Source organism: Simochromis diagramma, unplaced genomic scaffold (genome assembly GCF_900408965.1).
Source record: "Simochromis diagramma unplaced genomic scaffold, fSimDia1.1 OVJJ01000705.1, whole genome shotgun sequence".
NCBI lineage: Eukaryota > Metazoa > Chordata > Actinopteri > Cichliformes > Cichlidae > Simochromis > Simochromis diagramma.
Window position 1 is genome coordinate 5,475,625 of NW_024387448.1, and position 19,646 is coordinate 5,495,270.

Here is a 19,646-nt window from a genome sequence, read left to right on the forward strand (position 1 = left end):
CTTTTTTTTTCTAACCAGCGACAGCTTTACTGGTTTTTCAGCAGCTTGCAGCCAGTCCTCCCAGTTAGCAGTACTAGTTTCAGTTATAACACCTGCAGCTTATCTTCACTCTGCGCATTCATTTTAAACAAGAAAACCTTTAAAACAATTAGAAAGATGCTTTTGAAAACAGAAGCTTCTACAATGTCTAAAATGCAGGCTATGCCCAGACTTGAGTAGTATAGAGAGAGAGGGGAGGGCTTAGTTGTTAAGCTATGAATGCACTTGTTCGATGCTTTGCTTTTTCTTATTTTTATTTATCTTGTCTTTTTTAAGAAGCTCAACAATAATGAGGAAACCACAGCTAATTTTTAAAAGAAATGTATTTTCTGTTTATTAAATGTAGCATTTGTTTATTTCAGCCTTTTTGTTGGAATAACTACATCAATATTTAGCTACAATGGGAGTCTACTTTTTAAGAACCATCAAGAACATAAGATTTCTCATAACACCACTTCATCATCATTTCGCTATTGTTATTTATAATTGGGGGGGGGGGGGGGGTCGATTCAACTTGAAAAACATTTTTATCCTTAAATGCGTTATACAAAAATACAAAACCACTTTATTGAAATTAATGTGCTGGTATAATTAAGGTGCTTTTTAAAGGTATCAGAAAGTGAAAACATGGCGCCAGATAACGAGCAGGAGTTCCAGCCCACAAGCTGGAATGTGGATGATCACCCCGGGTCCCCACGTGCTGAAGGCTACCGGTGGTTGGTGGTGGTGGTCCCGTTGCTCTCTCTCCCATCTTGTGTGTCTTTTGGGGAAGGGGGAGGGGAGAAGGGTGAAAGAATTACTTCCAGGGCACATCAACTCGTTTCCTCATCACCCTAACTGCCTCTCCGGCACCACTTCCCAGCCCCTCCACAGGCTGCCAACGGTCCCACCGCCGAGCCCGCAGGGTGAACGTGTTTGAGCACAGCGCCGGAGTGAGTGAAATGAGAAGGGGTGTCTTCAATAATGCGGCATTTAAGTTCTTATGTTCTATTTTCATACAAAAAATAAAATACTGTTTTTAAAGACCAATACACATATTTGTGTAGTTTTTGAATTGTATAAATGATTCAACTTATTCCGAAGCCTTTGCATCATGTTGAAGTGCAAAATGCTTTTAATAAACAGAAACACATGATTCAAAATCATGCATTTAGGTGCTGACTGGCCAGTGAACAATTAAAATAAAAAATACATCACCATGCAGAATGCACTTATCCTGTTATTCGGATTTTCATGGGCAATTGGTCTAAATTGAAAAATTTCCGACAGAACCTGAAAGCATCAAAAGCCTTTCGGCTTGTTCAATAAAGAGGAGCGCGGCAGAAAGTGTTTGTTGTTCGGGGCTGCTGTGCTGCACAACTACAATAGACGTACCTACTACAGCGGTGTGCTGGAAAGAGCTTGCGGAAATGATGATGACGATGATGATGCTTTTTGTTCCCCGAACCACTTTTTTTTTAGTTTTTTATAAAAAAAGCTGCTTATAATAAGCCTATATTGAAAGTTGTTGTCTCGGACCTAAATGTTACTCCACTGGATCGGACCGGATATCTGTACCTGACGTCGCAGACTCGTTTATGTAAAACAGACAGGCTAAAAACCTCTTTAAACACGAATAGTGTTGAGATGTTTTGTTTTCTGTTTGTTTTGTTTTTTGTTTTTCAAAGTTTACTTTAAAAAGTCAGGTCGGTTTTTTTGTATTCAAGCAGACTTTTATGGGGGGGGGGGGGGGGTTAAATATTTAACTGATAGACAAATAAAAGCAGGTCTGTCAACACAAGATCTGTAGGAATTAAAATTCCTCACAAAAATTAATAGAACAAACGCATATTCAATAAAACCACATTTGTATAATTATTTTAAAGATTTTTTCATTATTAAAACAATTAAGCAACTGATACTAATAAAATATTCAGACAAACATAGAAAGCTCAGATTTAAAAATAAACAAATAAGGAAGTTATAAATAACATAAGGAAGGAAATAATTGCATTTTTATACCCATTTTTTTCTATTCATATTGGACATTTTTATTCTTAAATTAAGCCTAGACTTTCCATGAATTAATCTCTGAATACCAAGTGTAACAATTTGAAACTGTCCAAAAGCAATGACAAGTATGTACTTTGGATGAAATTATGTACTTTCTTTTGAATGCCAAAAGAAAGTACATAATTCTTTGTTAAAGTTTGTTTAATGAAGAATTCTCTTTAACCTGATGCTACAGTTGTAGAAATTATCTGTGGATATAATAATGGTTTTAATGCTTTGAATGTAAAAAACTAGGAAAATCTTCCATTTTTGGACAACTTAAACCCACAAAGGCCAAGGGCCGCTTGTCATGAAGTAGGGAAGTTGTGAGAATTTTTTATCTGCCAAAAACTACAAATACTACACTCTAGGTAATATTCTCAGAATATTCAAGGATTTTCCAACCAGGCTGTTAATTAAAATTGCCTTAATCTGATAAATATTTGTGGGAATTAGGCACTTCAGCTGGAGTTCAAGCACCTGTGACTTAAAACTAATTAGTGCCATTTTAAGAGGGCCCTGTTTTCTTTACTTTAACCACTTAAGGAGCAGGTGTCTTAAAAAATTGATCTGTTTAAAAATGTAAATAAACATTAAATCAAACTGAATCTTTAAATATATAAAATTTAGGAAAAAATGTTAATTTTGGATTTAATTCCAGCAAAAAGGATTTTAAAAAAGGTGGTGAAAACCCAGGAAAACTGATGCTTAAACATCACTTCAAGAACCTATAGGTTACTTAATAACCACTAGGATATTCAAACAGGTTATTAACATGTGATTTGGTAGAAAAAGAATGTCCTAAAGAGGTTGGGTCTTCTTTAAGTTAAAAGTAGCAAAGGTTCATTACACAAAAAAATCTCATAAGCAAATAGTTTAACAATTAAAGAACAACATCTTGATGTAAAACATGAACAGCTGGTAGACTTCACCATGTGTAGTAACATTAAAAGACCCCAGAAAAACCCTAATAAAGTAATGCACTTGTATTTTTTTAGTACATTTGCAGTCTTACTGAGCAAAACGCTTCAGATGACATTTTAACTAAACACAGATATAAGCATTTTCTCAGCTTCACATTCACGGCCAATTCAGAATCAGCAACGTCTCTAACGAGCATGTGTCAGACTAACAGGAGGAAACCTCATGTAGGCACAGGGAGCGCCTGCACTCATAAGAGCACCAACAAGGGTTTGAATCAGGAACCATCTTGTTGTCAGGTGACAGCACTGACCAATGCACACCACTGTATTGAAACAAAAAGAGGCAACACACCATGCCACTGTTGTAGCTTTTTCTGAAATGTGTTTCTGGCATCAAAATAAAAAAGGATATTTCTCATAAGCAGTTTGCGTCATCTTTGCACATTTATTTTCATTATATACAAAATTAAAAGATTAACTGCATTCTGTGTTTGTGAACTTTTTGCAGACTGGGCTGTAGGACTTTCTTTGACATCAGCTGTATATTTTGCTACCATCAGTTGTACTTTCACAAAGATTACACATTACAGATTTTACCTGTGGTACGACTAATGTATGACTAAATTCAGCTGACCACGCTGCCTTTGGTGGGATCTGATGTAACCGCTTTGGTTGTTTTTCCCCCTGCAGCTTCTTCTGTTAGGATCCTATAAAGCAAACAGAAACTGGACAAGAATAGATGATAGAGAAACAGAAGGTCTGAAGATGGATAAGGTGAAGCAATTTCCCGGCATAAACAGTGAGATTTCTTTCATTATGCCTTTGTTTGTTTATTTGGATTACAGTGTGGTTTGCTGCAACCGCAGTCAGGTTGATTGCAGTTGTTGCGTGGTGGGCTGTTATTTACATCTGTGGAGGAATTTTTACTAACCTATGAAATGCCACAACATGACATCCTCTGATTCCTCTGTCTTTTTCTCAGCCCTGTAGACCATGCAGGAAAAGCCCTCACATGCACAGCAGCAGCCACCACTCCCCTGCATGTTTCTGGCTACCACACACCTAATCAGTCCTGATTAGATGCACTGTGAGGGACGAGGAAGCCAGAAGTTTCCTTTGAGAAGTTCTGATGACAGGACAGAAGAAAGCAATGGGCTCCCTTAAATAAAGCCTTCATCGGGCTCTGCGAAGAAACATGTGGCTCTGTTTATGGCAGGGTATACCAGTGTTCTGCTCTCCAACTGATCTTGCAGTGTCATCTTGATTTACCTCCTTCCTTTAGCACGCTTTACTTCACAGCTATTACTTTAACACCGTCAGCTTCATATAGACGCACGCTCAAGCTCCTCTGTAAGTACACATGCACCTCTAAACTTAACATATTGTGGCAAGCACTCACACACCCATCTACACAAACCAAAGAGATCCAAAATCAGCATCAGCAAGCACAATAGCAATTAGTAAGGGGGACAATTTGTTCACATCTGGAGTGGATTTGCTTGCCACCAGAATACCCAGCAATCTCTTCTTTCAGGGTCTGGCACAGTGGGAAATGACTATGTGTGTTTTTATGTGTTTTGTTTAAAACAGATGGGCGGTTTACATTAGTGGGGATGGGTGATAAACAGCTTAGGAGGGGTGGTGGGGAACCACCAGGACATCATTGTCCTGTCCAGCTACACAGAAATGGCTGAGCATGATTTTCTCACCCAGTTTTGTTTGAGGTGAGCATTTTTATTAATTATAATTGCATACTTTATTTAGGTAGTATGCTTTAATGAGCTTGGGTCTCGGGGTGTAGTTAAATTGAGCTTTTTTAAATTTATATCAAAGAAGAACTTAACTGGAAAAAGTTGCCCTTTTTTTTACTGATGTTTTAGACTTAGTATGCTTCTCACAAGTATGCTTAAAAATCAATGAAATGAGAGCTCCAATGTTACAACATTGGTATTCGACTGAAAGCTAGACAGAGACGATACATCTGTATGATGTAACCACTGAGCATCTGGTGTGTGATAATTTCTGGGCAGAAGTTCTCTGCGATGAGGTGGGGTGTCAAGTCACAGAGAGCAAACATCAGAGTTCTGCAGGAGGTTGATAAGGTAGATGGGTGGAGCTGCAGAGCTGTCCAATTACACAGTCATCAGTTACATCATGAAGGCACTCTGCCCCAAAAATTATTTTAAAAAAGAGTTTTAAATTAATAGTTAATGAAAATACTCAGTCATGAAATGATTTTTTTTTTTTTTAGCTTTATATGCAAAAACAGGACAAAAACAACACTTATTGAACAGAATAAGTGTATCTGATAATGTGCTTGAGGGAGTGTTTGTAGGTGTGCACAGTTTTAGTAAGCCCAGAGGTAAAAATTTGTGAAAGAGAATGAAAAAATAAGAAAGGCAAGATGAATAACTATATAAATAAAGCCAATAATAATGAAATAAGAAGAAATGAATAGTAGAAAGATACTGTCAAGTTCTGTCAGTCTTCCAAGTCACTGCACCTATAAATAAAAGTCTGTTTCACATAGTAACATGTTGAAATAAGCACTGTGAGAAACTCTGAGGGAAAGTGTTTATATTTACTACACTGTTAAAAATGAAGTAATGTAAATAATGTTATATTTATGTAACAATTATTGTATAAATTAAATATTGTCACTTCTGGTGTACCCTGTACATTTGTCAGTATTCTTGGCAATACTGAGAATCAAGTAGTTTTGGTGCATAACTTAATCAAACAGGAAGTGAAAGGAACATACTGCATATCCAGGTTCAAAGGTTTGCAAGTCAGAGCACCTGCCTACACATTTGCTGTTTAAAAGCACAGTAATGTAAGTATCAGTTATAAGTTTACAAAACCGGTACAAAAAACATTCTGAACCATTTAAAAGGTTTTAGAATCACTTGTAGCTTTATCCAGATGTTCAGATGGCTTAGCTTAATTAGTTTAATTATCTACTTACCTTTCATTAATGTCCGTTATTGTGGGAACAACCAAAGTCTTATGTTACAGTCTTCATGTATGCCACTCAGACACACTAGGGCAAATGGGATATTTGTGTTTAAACAGAAAAATAAAGTTTAAAGTTTGTTAATCTATCTATCTATCTCTATCTCTATCTCCCTCTCTATCTCTCTCTCTCTCTCTCTCTATATATATATATATATATATATATATATATATATATATAAACACCCAGTACGCCCCTGTGGGCGGTTTATCCTTCAAGCTCGGGTCCTCTACCAGAGGCCTGGGAGCTTGAGGGTCCTGCGCAGTATCTTAGCTGTTCCCAGGACTGCGCTCTTCCGGACAGAGATCTCCGATGTTATTCCCATATTATATTATATATATCCGATGTTATATATATATATATATATATATATATATATATATATATATATATATATATATATATATATATATATATGCTACTGTGCTACTATAACTACTATAGTAGCGCAGTACTATTACCCTATTACTACTTTTTTAGTTTTTTAGTGTTTTAGTTCAGCTTCATTTGAAGAGGGGCTTTTAGCATTTACAGTTTTAAAGGTTTAAAATATATTGTTTCAAATGTTGATTTTTGTTTAGTTGTTATTAGTTTCATGATTATCAGTGTCAGCGCTTGTTATGACAGTAGTGGTATTTTTAAGCCTTTATGACGTAAAGTACAGACACGTCTCAAACATGCACTAAAGCCTTCTGTTGTGTTAACAAATTCAGTCAAACTGACAAAGATATTTCTCATGTGTTTTAATTTTACTTTAGTTTGCTTTCAAATCTAACCTTTTCACTAGTCTAAACCTTTCTAGTGCATTCAGTTTTTATCCATGTCAGTAAATTATTATTAGCATGTATTACTAACATTTTCTAGAGGTAGATATTGCATTTTTGTTTGTTTTGGCATGTCCACGTTTCAATTTAAATAAATCTTTCAAGTGAGAAATATTTCTTACCATTAATAGCTTTAATGCTGCGAACTTTAGAATAGACTTTAAAGAGATAGTTTGGCTTTTTCCAATTTCATTAATAAGATAAATCTCCTAACATCAGTTTTGATACTTTGTGTGTTGCTTTTTGTTACATTCAGTCTATGTGTAGCTACAGCAGATTACTGAGAGGAACCAACAGACCAAAATAAAATAAGATAAAACACACACAAAGCTTAACATCCCTAAATACAAGAAAACCTTGAAGGTGAAACAGGTTTCTCTTAATTTTTCTCTATATCACTAAAGCAAACTGCTTCTAATAGATGGACCTACAGCAGCTGGAAACTAAAGAAAATCAACAGTAAACAGTTATTAAATTTGACCCATTTTCTACTACTTTTAAATTTAAATAAATCTTGAAAACCAGAATGAAATCGTAGGTGAAGTCAAAAGTAAAACTAAATATGAAAATCTGGTTAAAATGCAGGTAAGTTAAGTTTAAAAAATGTTTTTTTAAATCTGAGGTTTGGAGCAATCTTTAATACTTGAAATGACACTTAAAAGTTAAATCTTTATAATCAAAATTACTTTAAAATTACTTTAAAATTACTTTAAAAATACTTGGTTTCCAGAACTTGTCAGGCTTGCAGTTTTCACAGCAGACAAGTCCTCTTACAGCATGGATTTCATTGGTTTTTCCAAGTAATTTTTCTTGTCTTGAGCAACATTGGAGTAGTCCATCACAGTAAAATTTCTCTCAGCTTGCTGATACTAAGCTCTCTTGTAGCATCACCTGCAGGATTTCCATTTCCTCTATAATAGTTCCACTGTGTAGGTTCAGTTAAACTCTTTTCCACATCCCCTGTTTAGTCGAACTCTATATCTTCTCCAAAGTTTAACTTGGCTCTCTTCTATGTCAAGGTGTGTCAAGATATATTTACTATGTCTAGCTACAATAAGGGCACCTAGCCATTCCAGGCTGAGTAGGGTAAAGTTTTTTAGGTGCATCTGTTGTTTTAAATGTTTTCCAAGTTCATTACCAGTTTTACTTAATGCCTTTATCGCAGAGGAATGGGTTGGAAAAACTCTTTCTCAGGTTTAGGCATTAACTTTTGCATCTTAAAACTCACTGAAGAAAGAAAATAGAAGGACTGTTTCTGTTCTGTTTGTTCACAGAGTATTCACCAGGACAAAAAACATACCTCAGATAGTTCATGGACAACTGGTGTGTGTAACGCGATGCCTTTGAGGAGGTGTGTTTTTTTCTTCACCTCCATAGTTACAACATGGAGTTTTATTATATTTAAAAACACATAAACAAAGATAAAAGCTTTTATTATTGACACTCTTTTCTTCTACGTGGACAAATTTGTCAGAAAAACCTGTTTAACATGTGACAGCTCTGCATGCTAGATCTGTAAAATGACAGCACACCATACAGATTTCAGCTGAACTGAAAGCTGGGTTGTCAGGAACAACACATAAAGGTCAACAGGAGGAGGGTTGTTTTGAGGTTGACTACCTTATTTCCCTCTTGTGAAAGGCCACAAACAGTGTAGAATATGAAAGAAGTTAAAAACATAGCAGACAAATGGGGAAACATAAGTGGCATGTATGCATGTGTAGATGTTCTAATACTGAATACTACTAACTGAAAGCTTCTTCCTCTGCAGCTTGAAGAGTCGAAAAAGGAAATGAAACTGATAAAACCTTGGATAGTGAGGAAGAGCTGCACAAAAACTAAAATGCAAAAAAAGTTAGGTGAACATTTTTATGTTTGTTTGATTGTTGTGATCCTGTCACCTCAAGGAAGTCTCACGCTCTCTCTCCCTGTCTCACCAACTTTTTGTCTTTTTCTCAAACTCCGGCAGTGAGTTGTGGTTCTTTGTATTGTTATCTTCGCTGTCATCTGTAACAATGAGAAACAGTGTGTGTTCGAGGGATGGGGGAGGAGCAGACATCAAGAACGACACAGGAAAAGAGGGAAAGAGCAGCCAGCTGTTGAGCATCAGAGAAAAGAAAAACGAGAGTGATTGAGTACAAAGAGAGAATCGTTAGAACGGGTTGGCTGACCTGGAGGATGCAAAGGGATTAAGAATCCCTGAAAGCCCAACTAGAAAACCTCAGAGTCCTTTTCGTGTGAAACTCACAAAAAAAAGTTCTGGACTTTGGTTATAATTTAAAAATATATAGTCTGTCTACTGTTTTAGCTGTTTTATGTAGATGTACATGTTTAGTTGTCCTTGGAGTAATAATAAAAAACAAACTATATGCAGATCACTCCAGTTGTGTCGCTCAGCCGCTTAGCTGTGCATAACAATCTCTTTATTGTGACATATTTAAGCAATTATCGGTTGATTCGGTCAAACAAGGCAGGCTGGCAGAGAATCATCTAAATAAAAGTAACAAAAGTTTGAGACCGCACCCAGGCCACATGTTGTCATGCCTACCCAGTACACTGGGTCTGGGCATGTTGAGCACACATGTGAACCTCTAATGACGAACACATAATGACAACACTCTGGGAGTGCTGCCCCTTCTCCCATCTGAGTCTTTATCACTGGATGTAGCATTGATTGGCTCCATCTGATTTACACCTGGGAATCTCAGGCAAAGCAGCAAGGTCTAATGCAATTTTTCTTTTCTTATACTGTGAACTCTGTGTGACCCCCTTCTTTGTCAGTCTGCAGGAATGATCAAAAGAGAAGTAGCAAACGCTTATTGTATGCTTTAAACCCATGATTTTCTTCCTAACTCAAAATATGTGCTGACACCCAGCGTTGTTCATTTTTAAAGGGTTAGTTCTACAGTTAGTTAATGCTATTCCTGTTTAATTACTGTACATCCACTGTTTGCTTCAACCATGCACTGTATATAAAGATAATGTTCTGTCTATATAATCAGTGTTTTCAGCCAGCACTGCACTAACAGAATTTTGACTATATACGTTTGATCCAAAATCTGTTAAAACCAGACTATGACTTATAGACATTTTACATAAAAACATTACAATATATACAATGTATAACTTTGATAGGGCACAGAACTGTAAATAAAATAGGAGGTTCTAAACAAACAGAGCCATTCTAGTTATTAAAAGCCACCACCCCCTCACCCAATGACCAACTTGTACACATTATGAATGAAAAATTCAGCTTTAGTCTCAAAGCATAATGTTTCCACCTCCATGCTCGAGAGTATGACATTCTTTGGGATTTGGCATTTCTTTTCTTCAAATACATCAGGTCAAGTTGATGCCAAAAAAAAAGGATTTTGGCTTAATGTGATTACAGCACTTTTTCCCAAGCCTGGTTTTGTTTGGCACACTCAAAAATTCATTTATTTTTTGAAGAACAAACCTGTGGAGAATAAGGCAATATTTATGAAGCCCTCTACCGCAACAATGATTTGGAGCAGAGCAATTTACAGTTGTGTAAATAAATGCTTTCAGGTGCATCAGCTGTGGCTAACGGCAGGGAGCTAGAGGTACTGTTTTTCTCATGGACAATTGCAAAACGTAAATTAGCACTTTTTGTTTAACACATGGTTAAAAAGTGATACGACTTCTCAGATATTCATTTTGTGAATATGGCTGATGTCTCAGTTTAGATAGAAATGGGCTACACTTCACCCTGATGAAAATAAATCATGCATTATTCAAGCATCATTTTGTATTTGTATTTTCTGCATATAAGAAGGTTTAGAATGTAACTGCAATGTTATTTCCTGTATTCCCTCAAAATCTCAGTTAGCTGCTAGCTTTAAGCAAAAGAGTCCTGTATGAACACAGTTGGATTTTTTAAGTTTTGAATCTTCAGTTTCCTCTTCTTAGCTGATAGGAGTGGCACCAGGTGTAATCTTTTGCCACTGTAGCCCATCTGCTTCAAGGTGTGTTCAGAGATAATCTTCTGCATACCTTGATTGAAGCAAATGGTTATTTCAGCTACTGCTGCCTTCCTACCAGCTCAAGGCACTCTGGCCATTGTGGGTCAGAGTAGAAGGCATTTTTAACCCAGAAAACTGCCACCCACTTGATATTTTCTGTTTTTCCACACCATTCTTTGAGGTGATTGTTGTAAAAATCCCAGCAGACCAACAAGTATGCCAACCAAACAGTTTTGTCATATTCACTGCAACATCTTAGTTATTCCAAATTTTAGATAAAACAGTTGAATAAATAATAAAACTATCAAATCAGATGTGCAGAGCTAACTGCTGTGGCAAACCCTTGTGCAACTGAAAGGATCTTCTATTTGGTTCAGATTTGAGTCATTTTACTTTTTTTAATCAGTTTTTAATCATTTTGAAGTTTGGACTGTTTTGTGAAGGTGCTGCTTCGGTTCGGTTGATGGTAAATGGACTGGTTCTTATACAGCGCTTTTCTACTCATCTGAGCATTCAAAGCGCTTTACGAAACTTGTGCATTCACCCATTCACACCCATTCGCACAAGCACTTTCTAAGTGCTTCATAGCTAACATTCACACTCCGATGGCTGCATCGGAGAGTAATTAGTATCTTGCCCAAGTAGACTAGGGGAAGCCAGGAATAGAACCACCAACCTTCCGATCAGTGGATGACCTGCTCTACCACCTGAGCTACAGTGGGTGGCTGTGAGTGGCTGTAGCTCAGGTGGTAGAGCAGGTTTTTTGATCTTTAAAAACTGAATGTGAAGACAATCACCAATGTCATTCATAAAGAAAATAATAGTTAGATGCAATAATGTACAAAATTGGCTCTATTGCTTATGTTTAAATGGGTTCTACTGTTGCTTATTTAGTAAGTAAGAGTTAATTCTTTAGAACCTGGGCGCCAAACATAAGGCCAAGCTGATTCTGGCCCCCATTTCCAAAGAAATCGCCCCCCCTCCCTTTCCAAAGTAATTAAGTAATAGATAAACAATAATAATTAAAACACAGGTAAGTTCCTGTTTTTTCACAGAAATTTTTATTTTTTACAATGAAAAAAATACATTTTCTGTTAATTATTGTGAATTACATCTGGGCATTTCTACAGCAGCATTTCTGCATCATACAGGAAAACTGAGATGTATTGTTGAAATCCCTTTCCTTATACTAAATGGGGTTAAATATGTAGTTAAACATCTCTAATCTGACAAAAAGTTTCACTGTTTCAAATCCCTAAAATGTCAAACTGCGAGCAATAGCTACCTGATATTTTATGATCTTCGTATTTCTTTTCTACTTGGATATACACCCACTTTGTTCGATAAAGACCAAAGATTTTACCAGGAGTGCACTTTAGCACCAGCGCAGTAGGTGGCAGCAAAGTTTGAGTTGAACTCTTGAAAGAAACCCAAGGAATTGTGGGATGTGACATGAAGCACAATGGCGGTTAAACAACAGAATATTGACGGTCTTTCACTAAAATGTTTATTCTTATCACTTCTACTCCAAACTTGTCGAACCTTTGCCGAAGAGCTGCAGTGGGACGCGAATGGCTACGTTTTGTACTGCCCGTGCATGGGTAAATCATTCTTTGTAGCTACATGTGCTCATTCTGCCGGAGTAACACAGTTAGCGAATTCAAAAGTTTTTCATGCCCATGTATGAGTTCACAGAGCCAGGAGCTGTCCCAGGAGGTGCTTGTTATTTCGGAGGTAGTGTTTTTACAGTGACGCTGAGTAGAGAGGACCTTATAAAAATAAATGCTGAACTTGGAGAACATTTGAGCAGCTAAAATATATGTCTTTGTATGCTCAGACAGGAGGGGTGCTTCCAGCCCTTAGAGCTAATGAAATAAGAAATACTAATCATTCCTACTACTAATGAAGTAAGAAACTTACTTAAATCAAGGACATTGCAAAAATTAACAGAAGAGCTGTACGCAAAAACACAAGTTGGCATCTCCGTAAAATTTGTCAGCTGATTAAGCATGATCTGTTCTAAAATTAGTTTTCTACTACACGCTTCCCTTCCATTAATGCACTTACGAGACAGCGATGCCGTGACCTGCTGTTGCTTACCAACAATAAGATTTAGTAAATTTAGAACAGATATTAAGAATGTAAAAGTGTGTGTATGTATATATACTCATAACAGCGGCTTACAGACATTTTCGTAGTTTTCCTAGCTTTTGGCCATCCATTGCAATGAAATGACTATAATGTAGTTATGTTTTCATGCCTCGTTAACTTGTTTAAACAACGAACTTCCTTGTAGTAAATGTATGTCACACATGCCATGTGAAGGAGCACAAAGTTTACACTGATAGATAAGTGCAACTTTATGCACATTATGCATGTTATTCAGGTCGCTTTGGAAACCAGGCTGACCACTTCCTAGGATCTCTGGCCTTTGCAAAGATGTTGAACCGAACCCTGGCAGTCCCTCCCTGGATAGTGTACCGCCATCACACACACCCCTACACCAATGTAAGTCCAGGCAGCAAGGTGAGAGCAAAACTGTTAAGTGTACCGTGTGGTGTACTTTTAGTATCCCTTTGGGAAGTATCAGAGGTACTGGTCACACGCTGTATATCAGAACAAATGACATAAAGCTATTTTTCACACATGCACTGCAGCCCTAAGCTTTAGTAGCAGGTACTTGTCATAAATATACATAAATAGCTAGAGCATATCTGTCTAACACAAATGTGATTTTGTTAAAGCTATTACACACCAAGTCTTAAGGTGGCTGTGTTGTTTTATTCCACTCTTTTGTATTCTGTTCAGGTCCATGTTCCCTACAGCGAGTTCTTCGTGCTGGAGGCTTTGTCTGCCTACCACCGTGTGATCAGCTTGGAGGACTTCATGGAGAAGCTAGCCCCCAAATACTGGCCTTCAGGACAGAGGAATGCCTACTGCTTTGAGACGGCGGCCCATCGGAGTAAGGACAAGAAGTCCTGCCCGATGAAGGTGAATTAGAATCTAAAAGAAACCTTATCTGGCTTAATGTGATTAGCCACAGGTGAAATGCTGCCCTCTGGCGGTCCACGGACAGTCCACAGATTATATATTGTATATTGATCAGAAGCTCCTGTTTGAACACTCTAATATGGCCAGATGATCCCGATTTATTTTTTTCAGGATGGGAACCCATTTGGGCCATTCTGGGACTATGCCGGTGTGGACTTTGACAAGTCTGTCTTATTTGGTGGGATTTCCTTCAGTGCCTATCACCAACCTCAGTGGATGAAGAAGTGAGTACATGTCGGTGCAGGTATACACAGAATTATTAAAGGTGACATAAAACATTAAAAAACCTACCTCATTCACTATTCCACTTCCTGACTACTGTTTCATGCTCTTGGGTTAGGTTTCCTCCCTTTGAGCACCCTGTCCTGGCCATGCCTGGGGCTCCAGCTCAGTTTCCAGTGATAGAAGAGCATGTGGGCCTGCAGCGCTATATAGTTTGGTCAGACAAGATGGTGAAGGAGGGAGAAGAGCACATTGCCACCTTGCTGACCAGGCCATATATTGGCATCCATCTGAGGATTGGCATAGACTGGGTGAGATAAGCTTGACAAGCCTGGACACAGAAGGTTTTATTCACATGCTCTCTTATGTGCAGCCCCTCAGTCTGAAAAAGTGAGTTGTTTTAGCTCCTTTTCCTTCAGAGCCACAGATCTCTTAATTGGCTAGCACTTGCAAACAGAAGGTTGGGTGGGCTTCTGGGTGAATTCATGTGCTGCATCACAGACATACCTGTGATGGTCCAAGTGTCTCTGCACAGTCTGTTTTTCATGAGAGAGCTAAATTGGCCATAGGTATGAATGTCAGTGTGAATGGTTATCCGTTTCAGTCCCAATCTGGGTTTGTTCATAGCAGTAAATGAATATTCATTCAGTGCATCATTGAGGCTCAATTCAATTCAATTTTATTTATATAGCGCCAAATCACAACAACAGTCGCCTCAAGGCGCTTTACATTGTACAGTAGATTCTACAATAATAGATACAGAGAAAAACCCAACAGTCACATGACTCCCTATGAGCAAGGTCTTTGGTGACAGTGGGAAGGAAAAACTCCCTTTTAACAGGAAGAAACCTCTGGCAGAACCAGGCTCAGGGAGGGGCGGGGCCATCTTCTCTCACCCCGGTTGGGGTGAGAGAAGGAAGGCAAGGCTCAGTGATGACTGACTAAAATCTACTGACAACCAATGTTCCCTCTAGTTGTTTAGGAAGGGGGGGGGGGGTTTAGGAGTGACGGCGGTGTTTTGAGATGTGAGAGATTTGAGACGTTTAGCGCAAATCTTGTGTAGTTAGTGTGTAATGTAGTCAATAGTTTTGTTGTGTGTGTCAGAACAATGAGGTGTTACAGGAGTGATACATCTCCTATTGTCAGGCCTGCAGGTATCAGGCTGTTGTTCTCCTTTATCTCATAGTGGACAGAAATTATTTTTTGGAGTGGCACAAATAATTTGTGTGGCATCCAATTTGATGCAGAACACCTGATTATTCTGTAAATAGTTTGAAATGTTTATTTAAAAAAAACGCCTTGGCTGCATTTTTAGGTAAACAGCTGCAAAAAACTTTGTTTGCATAACTCAGTTACTTTTTTGAAGAAGTAACTATATAATTAATTGCCCAACATTGGTCATTCTATACTGTATTTTGCAGACAGAGAGTTACAGGACTCTGTCCCAGATGCCCAGTCTCCCAGACTCATACTCATAATACAAGTCAGAGCTTTATAAAAAAAAAAGAAAGAAAGAAAGAAAGTTGTGTTTTCCAAATTGGAGTTCAAGTTATTTTTACTTAACATACTACACAGGTCACGAACAAGATTTTTTTAAATTTTCATTGTAAGTGGGCTAAAGCAGTTAATTAAAAGTAGTATAACATAAATGTAAATCCAGTAATTTGATTATTTTAATAAACCATGTAACTTGGATGGATTCGATACTGGCGTGACAACAGTGCACACGTCTGCTGTTGGTCACAGTGGTCCAAGGGACCGCTCAGGGAGTTTGTGTGTTTGCCCAGACACATCAAAAATTATAGGGAACATTGCTGACAACAGAGGAGGAGCAAGCCCATAAAAGAAACTATGCGGAAATGAAACAAGGACACAAATTAGGTCGATAAATGAAATATTTGTATTCATTTTTTTCCCCTTTGGCTCATTGTATCCATATATTGTGAGGGAACAGTCAAACCTTATAGTCTGTACAGTTTACATTCTAACTTCTTAATCTTTGTCTCCTTTTCTAGCAAAATGCCTGCAAACTGCTGAAGAATGGCGATGCAGGACCTCATTTCATGGCCTCCCCTCAGTGCGTCGGGTATAACCGTCAAAAAGCCCTGCCCCTCACTATGACCATGTGTCTCCCTGACCTAACTGAGATTCGTGGGGCTGTCAAGCTGTGGGTAAAGAAGACCAACGCCCGTTCTGTCTACATCGCCACAGACTCTGAATCGCACAGTCAGGACATTGAAAAGCTCTTCAAAGGCAAGGTGGGTTCTTGTGTGGAGAATTCATAAGTCTGTCATAAGCTTGTTTTGGCATCTTTGTCCTTAATGCTAACTTGAGGGGCTGGGAGGTTTGTGAGAACTTAAGAACCTTTCAAACTCTTTACAGAGTCACTAAAAATAATCTGGCTGGCTGTGAGCCCAGAAGCTTCACCCACATGCCGTTTATGAGGGGCAGCCAGTTAGAAAATGTTGGTTTAAAGGGAGGAGCTAATTTCATACTCCATTTACCTTAGAAGTCAGATAGTCAGATCCCAGCTTCAGTATCTCACAGCTGATTACGTTCATGCCACCATCTTGGATTGTGAAGTCTGGGTTGGTGTGGCTGCTGAGGTGGTGTTCCAGTTGTTAATTCAGACTGGGGACTCTGGATATTCTGACTTCAAATGGAACGCATCATAAAGCTACTCATTTTTTTACATGTGTAATCTATAGGACGATAAAATATTTGAAAGCTGCATGTGACCTTACTCCATTATACTTCAATTTTGTATTTTTCTTTTTTGTAGTAAAGACATTTCCACCATAAAGTGATACATAAAAGCTACAATTTTTGTACCTCTAAGAGGAGGAATTCCAGACATGAATGCAGTCAAACTTGGTTATTGTCATGTACAGACAATGTAAATTGTAAAGTGCTGAGAGTCAGATACGTTTCACATACAAAAGCTTTCCCTGCTTTAAGACCCGAAGATCTGGAGCGAGACCTGAAGGAAAGCCCGTCTAATTTGTGGTTTCCACTGTGACCTCTGCAGGTGAAAGTGGTGAGTCTTCAGCCAGACTTTGCCCAGATGGACTTGTACATCTTAGGCCAGTCTGACCACTTTATTGGCAACTGCGTTTCCTCCTTCTCTGCCTTTGTGAAGAGAGAGCGGGACATCCGCAGCCTTCCCTCCTCCTTCTTCGGTATGGACAAGCCGGGGAAATCAAATGCCAAAGAAGAGCTCTGATTGTCAGGCGTTCGTCCTCTGAACACTGATTCTAATTACATGTCATGAGGAGGCGAGAGAGTGTTCAAATGTCACACAATGGTTCACAATGTGTCCAGTAAGATTATAAATTAAGGCTACACGCATGTCTAGTTTCAGAATGGGTTATGTGTGTTAAAACATGGAGAGTGCTGCTATCAGGAAACACTATTTAAATAAACACTATTATAATGCAAATACAGTTTTTTAGGGAGTAAAAAACTGTTAAATTAGCAGATGTTTTAACAGTGTTCATCAGTCAGCCACACATTCACTCTGAGCTGTTTGTGGTACACAAGTGGAACCTATACTGCAATGAGGAGGCATAAATGTATACTGTAAGGACTGTCTGAAATACCAGTTTTTAGGCTCTGCATCTATGGGATAATCAACAGAATGTTCGGGGTTTCAACCAACAGGGGTTGGCAGCTGAGCATGGCTTAAAAGTATAAACAGAACCCCCTCCCCATTTTTACATTTAGTCAGAAAAAAAGTTATTAGACAGCAAGCATCAAGTGATCTAATGTCTTTGTTCCCTCTCATGTTTGTGCATCAACCTTTTTTGGTTCCCCATACTGAAGCCAGTTTTCCTTTCCTGAGGAAAACACGCCACTTCCCTAACATTTCCTTTAGGTACTGCCTTCAACAAACTGTAAAAGAGTGAATGCACACTCAGCAGTGACGCTCTGCTGCTCTTTCCTTTCCTTCCTCTATAACCTCCATAACATGGAGATCACAGTAACTGAGCCTGCTGTATATACCAGTTCGAGAGAGGGGAAGAGGAGACATTACCTCTCAGTTTAAAGGTCTCAGGACCAAAATTTATATGTGAACACCTGCACTGAAAGTTGTAATTTTGTTGATGTTTAAGGGAATTTAGATGTGCATACATGTGACGATGTATGTTAAGCTGGTAAACGCAATGATTTTGAAGTCAAATGTTTTTCATGATGTCTTTTTTTTTAATCAATAAAGTCATGCACACTTTTTTTCTGAAGGACCAGCAGCCTGTTTACTTCCCTCTGGAAGCTTAGCTTTGAATCAGTTTGTCAAATCAGTGAACAGGCTAAGCATGTGGGGCCTTTATAAGTATTTTTCATAATGTGAGCTTGGATATTTTTTTATTCACAGCTGAATAAAGTTAATTTTAAGTTGTACATTTTGTGTATTCTTCAGTGTAATATACTATGCTTTCACATAATTACAAAATATATCTTAACTATATCCTACTTGCACCATTAAGTTCAGTTTTAATTATATTGCACCAATTCACAAAAAGTCACATTGTGGTGTTTTAGGGTAACAATAATATTAAGAAGAATCCCCAATAATCAGAAGATGCCCAATATACAAGCACTTGGTGACAGTAGGAAGGAAAAACTCAATTTTAACAGGAAGGAAATTCAAGCAGAACCAGGCTCAGAGAGGAAATCTACCACAATTGGCTGGTGACAGAGAGGACAGCAGAGAGACACTGGTGGAGAAATGGCACACTATGGGATAGACAGCTAGAGTTTAATGATTACTATTAGTTAAATGGATTATATGTCGAACTCTGAACACTGATTTGCAAATTATGGAATTTTTAGTAAAGAGGTAGAAATAAGTAAGTGTAAACTTCATTCTACTCCTTTGAGTATAGACGTATGGATGTAGAGATATTCATGATAACTTCACGTCTTTGTGTGTTTGCAAAGTTTTTCTTTTTCTTGTTATTTTAGCTATATTTACGTATTAGAAATAAACTGTTTTATTCTACTCTAATAGTGGCGTATAAACAGAAAGAGTGAATGAAGTGAATGAAATGGACACGCTCTCCAACAGCAGCCTGCAGCACAACCAAGATAGTTTTGTGTTGAAAGATTTTATTATGTTTATGTATAGAAGTACATTTAATTTGAGGTTCTCTAGATGTGTTTGCTCTTTTTACTAGAGAAGTTACACTGTGCAAAGCTCAGCATAAAGTCTCTACTGTTGTATATTATCTTTTCCACTGGTATGTGATGAAGTCTCTACCTTTGTATGTTATCTCTTCCTGCATGTGATGAAGTCTCTACCTTTGTATGTTATCTCTTCCTGCATGTGATGAAGTCTCTACCTTTGTATGTTATCTCTTCCACTCATGTGTCTGTGACGCAAACATGCTTGAGTATAAATAAAGGGTGGCAACTGCTGCGGAGTGTGAGTCTCCGTTTGAGCTCTCACCCGTGTGCACGTTAAACCTGCAAACCTGTCTGAGTGTCATTTATTCTGACCTGAGTTGCATTACAGGAAAACTCCTGACATTTTGTTTGTTGTTTTACAAAAGAATAATGGGAC

General features: G+C 38.0%; 1 protein-coding gene across 1 annotated transcript; it reads left to right on the forward strand.

Moving 5' to 3' along the window:
• The first annotated feature begins 12,258 nt into the window (after positions 1 to 12,258).
• On the forward strand, positions 12,259 to 18,484 carry pofut1 (protein O-fucosyltransferase 1). The gene is made up of 7 exons (XM_040013812.1): positions 12,259 to 12,414; positions 13,200 to 13,321; positions 13,622 to 13,804; positions 13,976 to 14,088; positions 14,205 to 14,397; positions 16,102 to 16,344; positions 17,115 to 18,484. Exons 1-7 carry the CDS (start codon positions 12,276 to 12,278, stop codon positions 17,307 to 17,309), a joined length of 1,188 nt encoding a protein of 395 aa, XP_039869746.1. The 5' UTR covers positions 12,259 to 12,275; the 3' UTR covers positions 17,310 to 18,484.
• Positions 18,485 to 19,646: the final 1,162 nt, after the last annotated feature.